General features: G+C 43.1%; 1 protein-coding gene across 2 annotated transcripts in view; it reads right to left on the bottom strand.

Moving 5' to 3' along the window:
• Positions 1-1,720: 1,720 nt before the first annotated feature.
• TRPC5 (transient receptor potential cation channel subfamily C member 5) overlaps positions 1,721-13,232 on the bottom strand; it is a 91,495-nt gene continuing 79,983 nt past the window's right edge. For both annotated transcript variants that reach the window (XM_068152001.1, XM_068152002.1), the window contains exons 9-12: positions 12,559-12,765; positions 12,073-12,114; positions 10,057-10,146; positions 1,721-9,361 (exon numbers count right to left, since the gene is read on the bottom strand). In XM_068152001.1, coding sequence (XP_068008102.1) covers positions 8,627-9,361; positions 10,057-10,146; positions 12,073-12,114; positions 12,559-12,765 — 1,074 coding nt within the window. In that variant the 3' untranslated portion in view covers positions 1,721-8,626. The remainder of the gene's footprint in view (positions 9,362-10,056; positions 10,147-12,072; positions 12,115-12,558; positions 12,766-13,232) is intronic.

Below are 13,232 nucleotides of genomic sequence, written 5' to 3'. Positions count from 1 at the left end.
GTATGAAGTACTTGAGCTGGTCTGAGCCATAGGCTGAGGGTGCATACAACAGTGGTTACTGCAATTTGGTCATCTCCACAAGTGTGGCAATCAGCAACAACAGGAACTGAGACCTGACAGGCTATTTTCACGTGTTAGGCTCATTTTATGGCTATATTGTTATTCCAGATGCTAAATCTTGCCATCCCTGGAGCAGGTGAACATTTTCCTGCTAGCTTTGGGTGCTGGGGTTCACTCCAAGATAAGCATCATTATATTCTTAGAGCTGTGACAACTGCTTGAATTTGTTGTGCTGGAGAAAATAAGAAGAGAATTTTAATGTCTTACAAGAGAAAGTGAAATATCCTCTAATGATGAAATTAATGGACCATCTAACTCCCTCTTCCCTCTCCTTCATGTATTTCTTCTGTTCTCTACCCTGCCTGTTTACATTTCCCCATCAGATATAAACTTGTGGGGTTTGACTCTTTTTAAGCCAGTGCTTTTTTAATGAATCATAGTTTAAAGCAACAAAATGTTTGTTTTAATGTTTGTGATGATTATATGAATGCCTGATTTGTGTTACTTCTCAGGAAGTACGAGGAAGAGGGGATAAATACACTGCCAAAATTCTCCTCCCTTCCTGGTCAAATCTGCTATTTCCTGCTGCAGCACATTTGTCTTGTAGGGATAGCTGAAGGGATGGAAGCAGTTTTCAGGTGTAGTTTGTTTCCAGTTTCTGGACTAGGAAGCACAACTGGGAATTCAGGGTGCCTTAACTCTGAACTTCTGGACTTTCTAATGTGAGTGGGAATGTGCACATCCAGATTTGAAATGTTCTATTTTTTTGGGTATCTGGGTATTTAAAATTCTGGAGCTGTGGATCATTGTGGCCTGGGCTTTGCTGCAGCTTTTGGCATGGGCTGTGTTTATTTCTCTGTGTGTCCCTGTTGTTTCCCTTGTGCAGGAATCGTCTACATTTCAAGGAAAATTAACTTGAGGAAACTCTTGTTTTGCTGGAGGCTTGACCAAGAGCTTCTGGTAGCTGATGGAAACGTATCTGCATGTGTCCAGTACATCAATGAGATTTGCTTGGAGGACTGCTTTGTGTGAGCACAGTTTTATTATGTTTATATGTTGTTGCTTAATGACTCTTTTACACTATTAACTGTGTTGCTCTATATTCCAGTGGGGTTGATGAAGTTGTGCTGGTCTAAGGCTATCTTTGGGAGCTAAGCTAAAATGGAATTAGGTCAGTGGTGGAGTCACCATGCCTGGAGGTGTTCAAAAAGCAAGCAGATATGGCACTCTGGGACATGGTCTAGTGGTCATGGACACGTTGGGTAGAAAGTTGGACTTGATGACCTTAGAGATCTTTTCCAACCTTAATGATTCTATGATTACTTAGACTTCTTTGTACAGAAGGAATTGCATTTGTGTGGTGCATATTATTTACTAGCACTTGCCATGGTTTGCTGTTTTTGTTGTAATAAGTTTGGGTTGTTTTTTTCCCCCCAGCCAGGTATTGTTCAGCTCTTGCCCATGAACATTTGCTTAACTTTGGGTGGCTGACTTCACAAGAGGTAAGCAGGTCTGTGCCGTGTCTCTTTTTATGTAAATACCAAGATAAATCTTTACAGAATTGGAGCCCTTAAGTGCTCCTCTGACCACTGACAGCCTTTCAGAGATCCGTGCTGAACAGAATTTAACAAAACTATGAAATATCAAATCTGTTGCTGTTCATAAATGTTTATTACCAATAGGCAGCTGGAAATGTTACATCTGAAAAGGTAGAAACACCTCGAATTTCAATAGGCTTACGTTTGTTGGGGGAAAAATTGGGTTTTTATAGGTTGTTTTTTTTTCCAGTTTCCAGTTAAGCTAAAAATACACATAAAATAAATAATTTTATTTATTCTGTACATCATTTTATTTTTACACCTTGTATGAGGGTGTGACATGAAGTCTGCGCTACAAACAGAAGGAATGCGAGTAGAAAAGTACATAAAAAATTAAGCATTTGGTTTTGTTCTTTGCTCTTCCCCTTTTCTCCAGGGGTGGCTTTTACTACTCCACTGGCAGATGTTGAGGTCCCCACTCCATCTTTACATACACAACATCCTTACAGCTTCTAAAAGTTTTTTGCCTGGGAAAGACCATCAAATTTTTGACCAAAACTAAAGGAAGAAGGAGGGCTGGGGAGGAAAAGCCTCACCTTTTATCCCATGAAGTAAAATAATAGTCTAAAATATGCTCAGGTGTGAAGCTGTTCCTGTGACAGCTCTTTTTAATGAAGACTCAAATTTATACTACCATTGCCAAAAACAACTGTTGGCAGCATAAGCCCGGCTCTCTAGGGCTTGCCATATAGAAAATAGTCTACTTATGCATCTGCTACTATCCTCTGCTTTGCAAAGAGTCCTAACTCTCCTGTTCCCACACCTACCTCATAAACACTTTTAGTAGGTTTAAGTAAAATTGTACAATACCCAAAAAATACCTGGACCAAAAAGTGTCCCCTTGCTCAATCCCAGCTGTTTATAGTCAAAAGGCATTTTGCTCTGTTGGATAAAGGTATCACAGTGTTCTGCTGGCTCACATGCTAAAAGGCCAGCTCCTTGATTTATCACATCTTGTCCCAAGCACATCATTTCTTCTGGCTCAGGAATTGCTGCTGATATGGAAATACTTTAAATGGGAGAGGGGGAAAAAAAATCCCCAAAATAAACCATGCTGAAGGAGGACACACTAGCCAGGAGGACTGGGCTGTGCTGTCTGCCATTGAAGAGCCACTGACAGCAGGGTCTGTGTATGGAAAAGAAAAAGCCCTGCAAGCTCAATCTGGCTTCTAAAATGATAGGTGGCTTTTGCTGGTTGAGGGGTTTGTTTTGCTTTGCAGGTAAAAGTGTTTGCTTGAAGCATGAAGCATTGTGCAATGTTGAGAAGGTAAGGATTGAACACTTCTGCCTTTTAAATACCTTGGTCATGAATTTGCTCCAGAGCTGCAGGTGTTGTGGGTGGAGGCAGTTATGCAAATAATCTATAAATGACTTGTTTGTAAAAGTGTAATGGCCTGAAATAGGTAAAGAAGTGGTGTGAAAGCGAAACTGAATCCAATTACAAATGTTTGGGAGATACACTAACATGCTTAGCCCAGAGTGCTCCCCTGCCTCCTCCACAAAAAACACTCAGTGTGGGATTTTTATAGTGGTTAGTTTTCAAGTTACACCTTCTCTGAAAACTACAGATTATTTTGGAAACAGTTTATTTTAGCTGCTCCTCCAGTAGGCTGATTTATTATTCACTGTAGTCTCACTGCTTCTGATTGTATTTTATTTTTTACCATTACAGGAAGGGGAGTCACTGCTTCCAGCACACCCTGGCAGGCTGCAACCAGCTGTGCCACCTGCCTCAGATGGGGATGAAGGGATGAAGAGCCCCTTCAGTGCATCCATCCCTTAATAGCTCTATTCTGTGTGACTGTGGAATTGCAATAGAGGTGGGAAAGTGATCCTCTTTCTTTGCAAATCAGGCTTTGAGGCAGCACAGAACTTCTCATGGATGTGTCTGTGGGATGGGGAGAGCATGCTGCAGGCCAATTCCCTGGTTAAAAGAGAACTCAGCCAAAAATGAAGCCTCTTCCTGGTTAATTGAAATATGCTTTTCTCTGGGATTTTTGCTCTTTCAAAATGGAAAACACAAATATCAAATCAAAGCTTTAGAAGTCCCCAGGGAAGGGGCATATATACTAACTGGTGTGAAAGCAGCAGGTGCTCCTGTAGTTTTCTAACTACTAGAAAACCCTCCAGTAAATCAGATCTTCACTTACACTGTTAGTAACTGTCCACATATCTGGGGCAGAGACCCTGCAACTACTCATGTTCCTGGAAGGGAGCTCAGAATGCTCACAGTGCCTTCACTGCAAGTCACATCTTAGAGCTCCTGTTTCTCAAATCAATGACCTTTTATCTTGAGTAACCAATAAAGAGAAATGAATTGTGCCTACAGGGAAATCAGGGCAAAAACCCACCTCACAGGGACACAGGAGACAGTTTCCTGCTGTGCAGGAAAGGCTCCTCCAGCAGCCATGGTGCTGGTGACATGTCACTGCCCAAGGGAGCTCCTTACCTTGCTGCTGGGGGCAAAATGGGCAGCAGAGTGATGGCCTCCCTATGCTTACCTCCCTGTGACACCTGGTCATCTGTGTGGCTTGCTGCCCTTGCCAGGGATGGGATGGTTGGACTACATGACCTTTAAAGGTCCCTTCCAACCCAAAGCATTCTGTGATTCTATGAAAAGTGAATACAAAGGAGGTGATGACCTATGGTGAAACTTATCTATAGCCCTATTCCAGTATCTTGCCCTGTGCATCAGTGCTGAGCTGCCTGTGGAACTTCCCCCTGCTTAGAAGGCTGTCACATCAGCCAGTTTGCACCTCCAGAAAAGGTAAGGTTTTATATTTATACATGAATATATTTATTTAAATACTCTTAATATTTACAGTGGCTGTTCCTGCTAAAAATTATGTTACATGTAGCATCAGAAAAAAGAGTAAACACAAATACAGTAAGGTGACATTAAGAGTGAGACAAAAATCACAAAAGCAAGGGTGTTAAGAGGTTAGGCTTTCAGGGTATGCTGCTCCTGCTCTCTGCTGCAGAAATCTCCTCAATTCCCTCTGCAGGAAACCACGCTAGTTTTTAACACTGAAAACTATCGCAATGGACACAGAGTTAAATCCTAACCTAAAGTATGAAAATAAAAGATCCTACTACTGCTACCGGTATTAACTACTCACTGTATATAGCGCCTTGAATTTGAAGATCCCAAAGTGCTCCTAAATAATGAACTAACCCCCCCTGCGAGGTAGGTAAGCATTATTATCCCTATTTTACAGATGGGAAACTGAGGCATTAGGGAGGCTCAGTGACTTGCCCAAGGTCACAGGTGAGTCAGTGGCAGAGGTGGTCACAGAGCTCAGAAGTGCTGTCGACTAATCCTGCGCTCCAGCTGCTCTGCATGCTTCCTCTGGAGGGGCCACATACACCAATGCATATTTACATATATACCAGTCACTGAGGAGTATACAATTGCAGTTATCTAAATGATCTGCAGATATGTCAGTTAATTTCTTGTTTCTAAAACAACTTCTTTAATCTCTGACCTGAGTACAAACACTTTCTATCTCTGTTGGAGATTCTTAACCCTGGATGGTATTTAGCTGCTGCTTCTTAACTGGTGATCATTTGTGGGTTTGCTGCTTGAAAAAGCCAGTTGAAAATGATACCACAGATGGGAGATGAGAAATAAAGCAACTTCCAGAGAAGAAACTTAAAGAAAGGCAAAGTAGTTGAGATCTTTATTATTCCTAATTCCTTGCATATGTATCAGGCTTATTATTAAAGCCCACAGACTAAAGGCTAGGCATATACCAGTTGGGGCACAGATGTGCATCCTAGACTTAAGCCAAAGGAAAGTTTTAATGCCTCACAGGAGAAGTTTGAAGTGCCCCATCAGCTCCTTCCCTGGTTCACCTGCACAGACACCACGGGGGTAGGTTGTTTCTCTGAAGCAATGAGTAATTGTCACTAAAACCTGTTTTCTTCTGAGCAACTGAAAATGGAAAAATGCCAGTGAAAACCCAAATACTGTGACTGCAAGTGAATTATAAACAACCCACCATTTTGCTTATCAAATTATTTTTCATAAGATACTTTAATTTCCCTCCCCTGAAGCTCCTGTTTTAGAGTAATAATTCACCAGCTGCTCTAATGTCTATTGCTACCAAAGGGGATGCATAGATACAATGAAACAGCGTTTTGCCTTTTGGGGGCCCAAGCTGACAGCTTTGCAAACTCCTGGACACATATATTAATCACAGCCAAATCAAATATTTGTGTTGAATTCCAGAGTCAGCTCAGACTCGCTCACAGCTGGGAGCTAAGAGCTGACTCATGAAGCAAATCCCAGGGGACCCCCAGCCAAGCAGCCATGTGCTGTACCTCTTGCCTTTACCAACATTACTGAGGGGTTTTTGCAGCCTGCATTAACCATCAGGACATTCCTATTCCTGCCCTTTCAGGATACAGCAGGAGAACATAGTTCACACAGCTTGCTCCGAAGGGATTTATTCTGCCTGGTGTCATTTTAGGGGGGCACCACTGCAGAGTTAATTGCATTTAATGTTATTTGTACTTGTTAATGCAGTACTGTGTTTGAATAATGCAATATCATCACCACCAGTAGCAGTGTGCTTGCTCTTATGGAAAAGTTTCTACTGTCCAAGGGCAAAACCCCTGCTTCTGCCCCAGCCTTAAATGCAGCTGAGGTAACCTGCATAACCATACTGGTATTGTTTTTATTCTTATTCCTTATGCAGAAAATGCCACAAAGATTTACTGGCCCCATGTCAAGTAGAGGTCAGAAACTGCAGGCTGGGTAGGTGACACCTAAAATGGTTCAGCCTCCTTCCTTCATTCCCCTGTGGCAGCCCTCACTACTGTTCATCTTTCCAGAAATGTGCTCAGTTTTTCAGATTTTGCAAGTCTCCTTGTGTAGTGCCAATGTCAGCTTGCTCACCCTTTCATAATAAGGAGAGGCAGTTTTCCACAGCTCTAACCCTGCAATTAGTATGAAAGCCTCAAATCTTGATCCAAAAATGCCTTAATACCTCTAGAGGCTTAAATGTTTTGGACTTTACAGTGCATGCTAGTGGCAAGATTGGTGGTGTTTATAAGCAAGGAATATAGAAACATTTCTCTGTGCTCCTCCTTGCTGATTTTTGTTGGTACCAGAGCTGGCCTAAAGCCATGGTCTCCATGAGGTCTGTACTGAAAACTTCTTATGAGCCTGCTGTGTTGGTATCTGCAACTCTGCTGCAGGAGCTGGCTGCACTGTTCATGTTTGCCTCTGGTGTACATGTGCTCCATCATGCTGTTATAGGTGCCCAAAGGGAAACCCTAACAGTATTTTTTCTTAGCAAGAGGAGGGTGCCAGGTTTAAAAGTCAGGCTGCTACAGGTGTCCCACCACCTCTTCTGTGGGGGACTGCAGTAGTGAGATGTCCCTGTTTTCCAACCCCTCCATGCTGCCAGGAGAGCTGCTCCTGACCCTTGCTGGTAAAACCTGAACAGTTCCAATTACAGGTGTGGATTTTCCAGCATTTTGCTCTTACAAAGGCAACTTACAACTCAGTTCACAGAAGAGGTGATTTTTGGCAGCCAACCTTATCTCCCCTAGGAACAATGCCTTCAGCCTGACTGCAGGAACACAGCTATGAACCTCTGCCACAGGGGATGGTCGTTGCTGGGCCTCTGGACACTGCTTGCTTTCTTCAGGAAAGCAGCTGAATAATGACAGCTCTGAAGTGGGGGTAAGTGCCAATCATTTCTGTTTCTGAGCAACACCACAGAAGGAAGTTCAAGTATCACACTGTCAAATAAAATTCACTATTAACAATACAACCATTTTGCCCTCGATGGGGTTGTCTTCTGCTCTCATTTCTCCTTAAGATAAAAGCACTGACATTGCTAGGCCCTGTCCAGCCACTACCACAACTGGGGAAATCAAAGGTAACATCTACCTGCCCTATTCCCTTTTGCTGCCCCTTAGAAAACGGACTACAGAGACTTTCTGGGCTGCCAGATGCAGTTTGAGCTGCTATTGCTTAGGTTGTTTTTCAGCAGTGCAGCTCACAGGCCTAGAGAGGATGATGTCCCTTAGTATTTACCACATACCAGGAGGATGGTTTTCTTCCTGAAGCCTGACATCCATCCAAGAGGCAGCAAAAAGGCCATGCAGCAGTGAAAGAGCAGGAGTTTTAAAATCCAGACACAGCTTGTGAGGTATAAGGGTGCTGGGGTCTAGTTCAGCCCATTAGCAATAGAAGAACCACACAGGTTTGTTTCAAGCAGCCACAGATGGCTTGGGGTCAGTTCACCTATGCAGAACGTGGTGGCAAGGCCAGGTGTTGACTTCCACTGTCAGCCTAACAGGAAGGTCATTTTGCTCACTACAGGGAGAAATTCTTATAGGAATTAGGTAAACAAGGAAATCATAACATGTTCTAGCTGGATGATCAAAATAGTCTCTTATGCAGTAACAATTTACAATGTTAATATAACAACCTGTAACACAACACACAACCAAGGGATTGGAGGTCGTATTGCTTAAAGAAAACAAAAAGCCAGGTGTAAGTTGAAACCCTTTCTAAAAAGACATTTAAATAGGATTTGCAGTCTCCTGCTAAGCCACTGCTCACCAGCTGGTTGTGTTGATGAGGAAAGCTGAGCAGGAGGCAGAGCTCATGGTGTTGGATAGCAGCAGTGGTAGCCCAGTGGCAGTGGTATGATGAGGGCGCCGGAGAAAATCCTTCACTCAGCCACCAGCATCTCTGAAGTCTGTGGGGTCTGACAACCAAGTGCATTTGAAGGGATTCCTGTGGCTTACAGCAATCTTGTAAATGGTGAGACCTTTAGTTTAGTATTTGTGAGTGTGAAAAAAACCCCCACAAATTAAAGGTGCAAATGGCTAGAAAACAGGCTAACAGGGTTTTACACTTTTTTCACCCGTGGACAGAAAAGAAACAATGGCTGAATGGGATGAGAGCAAACAATGAGAAACAGTTGGCTGTGTGAAGGTAGCTCTGCTTATAGCCGAGTGGTAACATGGTCCTCCTGCCCATCTTTCCACTGGTTTATAAACAAGTCACAAGCCTCTCCCCATGAATCAAACACATCCTCTGACGAGTCTATAAGTTTGGAATTAGAGGAACAAATACTGGAAGCACAGTGAAGGGAGCTGGTACAAACCACAGGGCACTCCTTGCTCTGTCCTGTAAGTCTTGTGTTCCCACTGTAGCCCACCTCATTGAGGTTAATTTCACTTTTAGAACAATTCTCTTCTTTACCTTTATCAATCTGAGAATATTTAATGTCTTTCCACATGTAGTGTGGCTGAATAATTCCGTCTGAAATAGTGTACATGGGTTCTGAGTTTGGTTCAGGTACATGTCCATTCATCTTGGAGAAGAGCAGACCCAATCTCTTAAAGGACTCCTTCTTGGAGCTGGAAAGTCTCTGGACTCTATTTCCATTCCGGACAAAGGAGCGCTTGCCAATCCCGTTGCTTTTTGGCTTCTCCTCCACCATATCAATCCCAGACATGGTTTTAATCAGAGCAGATACATTGAAGTCCTTTTTTTTGTTGGCTACATTGAAAGATACACTCTTGGCTTTGGGTTTTTCCTCATCACAATCCTCATTTGCTTCATCCTTCTGGGACACCTCTGTGCTGCTGGTAGAATAACTTCTCCTCTGGGGCTTCCTATTTCCTAAGAGGTCAAGAACTTCATAACGAAAACTTGAGATGTCCTGTTTTAACTCCTAGGGCAAGAAGAGAGATGAGTTGCAGTTTGCAGCTTTATCTGTGACATGAAAGAGATCACATTCCCTTGGTAGAGCTGTTCAGAGTTATGCAAATGGCTGACACCAGATCACACGTACAAGAATGCCACAGATGATGATGCAGTGACACACCAGAAACTGTACTGTGATCCTGAAAACCGAAGACCTCATACGCTCTTTGTCTCTACAGCCTATGGGACCAGCCCTCTCTGCCCACCCTGCCCTACCCCCCCCCCCCCAGAAAAAAGAAGTCAAATAAGACAGTTAAAGACAACAAGAAACTGTGGTTGATTTAGCAACATAGCAAAAATCCTGTTTAGGTGAGAACCCAAACTTTAACTTTGTTGGTAAGTGTTCTTCATATGCACCAACCCAGACTCATTCTTTGGCTCTGAGTCAGGATTAGGAAGGTGATGTTGCCTCACATATTTGTTCCTATGATTTTCTAATGCTTTTGCCTGTAACATTGTATACTAAAATCTGTGAGCCAGTCATGAGAAGACACTCAGCCAATAATGTCCTCTGCTCCACAAACCTTTACATGCACCTCATGTGTAGTCTCAGCTCCAGTACGAGTCCTGTTTCCACTGTAGGTTACAAATCACCTTAAGTTAGTATGAAATCTGCAAATGGCTACTTTTATAGTAAATTATCATTAAGGAATAATAAGTTACCTTGAAATTTTCTTCAGTTAAACCTTCATTGGTTTTGGAAGTTCTTATCATCGCTGCGACGTATCTTTTCACAAGATTCCTTATCACTTCCTGAAAAACAACACAAGGGATTCAGCTGCTGACCAAACTGTTCTGAGTGCTTGTCACTGAGTTCTTACCAGCAGTGGCTGTCCTGACTTAACTGTCTGAAAAGAACATCAGTTACCCTTAGAACCAGAACAGTTTCTTTTAAACAGAACAAACCTTTGGAAAGGGGTCTATAGTTCCCACCTTGAAGGCTCCCTTGTTAACTGCAGCAAGCAGGTGTTTTGTTTTGCATGTGTGAGAGTCATGGAGAAAAGCTTCTTGATGTTCTTGAACATCCCCAAGCAATTGCTTCCACTGCTGGAATTTCAGATTACCAATCTCATGTGTATATCCTGCATATCCTGATAGGCTTTAAACTTGCCATGTTGAGTGTTTGAAAGCCATGGAGGGTATGCTGACAATAAACAGTCTGAAGAACAGCCAAGATCCCATGAGGCAATGCACATTCATGTTAAACCACAGCTGCCAGCTGCCTGGGCAGGTTAAAAACTCCTTTCAAGGCTGCTGCAGTGCCTGTGGACAGTGCTGGAAGCACTGAAGCACCACGCCAGTACCTGTGTTGTCACTGTGTTACCTGGGCTCTTTGTTATGGTACAATTTTTGGTAGAGTAGAATAGGATGGAATTAACCAGGTTGGAAAAAACCTTCAAGGTCATCGAGTCCAACCTGTCATCCAACACTATCTAATTAACTAAACCATGGCACCAAGCACCCCATCCAGTCTCTTCCTAAACACCTCCAGTGATGGTGACTCCACCACCTCCCTGGGCAGCCCATTCCAATGGCCAATCACTCTTTCTGTAGAGAACTTCCTAACATCCACCCTAAACCTCCCCTGGCACAGCTTGAGACTCTGTCCTCTTGTTTGCTGGTTGCCCGGGAGAAGTGACCAACCCCCACCCAGCTACAACCTCCCCTCAGGTAGCTGTAGATAGCATATCCACTGTGCTCTGTGTTTATGTACCTCCTTGCTGGCTTTACCCAAGCAAACTGGTATTTGAGCTTGTGCATTCACCTGTGCTGGCCAACATACACACAGTTTAAGCTCTGTGTACAGAAAGGATACTCCAAACCTTCCCTTCACTTCCCCCATTTCATTAAGAGGGATAACAAGTCTGAGCCACAACAAGCATGAAGATAGGTTCTGCACCAAGGTTCTAATGGGAGGTTTTTTAGGAGATCCAAATGTTGATACCTGTAAGCTGTGCTGTGAAGTCAGAAAGTACCAACTATCTTCTGTCAAAAGTGACTAATTACCTTAAACATCAACTTCAGATAAAAACACTCTTCAAAAAGTAGCAGACAAATCACTAATGGCTTTTGACAGTATAGGCTAACCTGCCACCTAACATTCTGGAGAAGGTTTTTCCTTCCAGCATGCTGTCATAAAAAAATACCTCACATGGAATTCAGGTACTGATGTTTTTAGCAGTTTCATCATTTTGTGGGTTGACTTTAATGAGCTCTTAACAGGCAGGCTGAGAATAAACAAACCAAGCAACATTTAGCAAAGGAACCAGTCCTCCTTCCTGAGCCATCCAAAACAAAATCCCAACCACTAGTTGAGTTAGGGATGCTTTAAAAAGAGCAGGAGAGGACCAATTTGAGAGCATGTAAAATGCTGCAGAAACTATTTTGATCAGGATGGTGTGACAGCCTGGTGCCTCTGATGGCAATGGTAATGTCACTTCTGACTTCAGCAGCCAGACTGATAGCGGGCAAGTTCATCACTACTTCAGAGGGGTTGAAAAGGTAGAGTGATTTACTGAACCAGCCTACCTCTAGTGAGGACATGCTTAATCCATGATAAGCAAAATCCTCTTAGAGAACCTTATCAAAATATACTCTAAAAGCAAGCAGGAAGGTAGGTATTAGAAAATGAGCAGGAAGAAGAAACAGCAAAGAAAAACCTTGTGCTCAAGAGTTTACCTGGTAATGTTGATTCTGAATCAGGTTGTCAGCATGCCGCTCCTGGAAAGACAAAAGCACAGGTATGTTACCTCTGTAGTCTTTGGAGCTCCTGACAGCTCTTAGCAAGTTAAGATCCAGCAATCTACTTCACTGCAAAGCAGTGACCCTCGTGATCCCAAACATCACAGTATCACAGTATAACTAAGGTTGGAAGAGACCTTGAGGATCATCGAGTCCAACCTGTCACCACAGACCTCATGACTAGACCATGGCACCAAGTGCCACATCCAGTCTCCTCCTGAACACCTCCAGGGACGGTGACTCCACCACCTCCCTGCACAGCACATTCCAATGACGAATGACTCGCTCGGTGAAGAACTTTCTCCTCACCTCGAGCCTAAACCTCCCCTGGTGCAGCTTGAGACTGTGTCCCCTTGTTCTGGACATGCACAACATGCACAAGCACCCTCAAAAAATGAAATATGAAAACATGCAGCTCCTTACTGTGAATGTTTTGAGGTTTTCATGCCTCTTCTGTTCATTGTAAGAGTCATTGCCAGGGCACAGCTGATTGTGAATCCACTTGCAAAGGTACCAGACTGACTTGGGACTGGGAACAATGTTAAAAGGAGGGGGCAGAGTGGCACCTTCATCAAAGTAACTCATCCAGAGCTTCGTCCGTGCGAACTTCCACTCGATATCTGCATGGTCCTGTAAGAGAAGGAAAGAGAGTATCAAGAGCTTCAGGCATGCTTTCCTGGACCAAATGTCCACAGCCGAGGAGGTGATGTGAGCAGTAAAGGATTTCTCCAGCTGCAGACAAAGCTGAATCACTTCTTCCATATCCCTTGCTGGGGTGTACTTAAAAAAACAAAACAAAAGAATCAGTGTGAAATGTAGTTAGAGTAAAACCACCAGCCACTGAGAAATGAGATGACAGCAATGTTCAGCAAAAAGAATTTCCCATGCTAAAGCCCAGCTTTGTCCTTTAGAGGCTGTGTTATTAATTCACCAATACAAGAAGCAATAAAATGTGTTTTCTTGCTTTGCTTTTTGCTAACACTTTTATTACCATTGTTTCTCATGTCCAAATCAAATGAATTCTCACATTCTTCTCTGGAAAAAGATCTTTCATAGTGGGTTTTGATTTGTTGGGGTTTTATAGCATCCATTAATTC

This window comes from Melanerpes formicivorus, unplaced genomic scaffold, assembly GCF_026170545.1.
Source record: "Melanerpes formicivorus ecotype bairdi unplaced genomic scaffold, bMelFor1.0.p_v2 SCAF_22, whole genome shotgun sequence".
Lineage (NCBI taxonomy): Eukaryota > Metazoa > Chordata > Aves > Piciformes > Picidae > Melanerpes > Melanerpes formicivorus.
The sequence above is the reverse complement of the archived record's forward strand: the minus strand, read 5'-3'. Positions and strand labels throughout refer to the sequence as shown.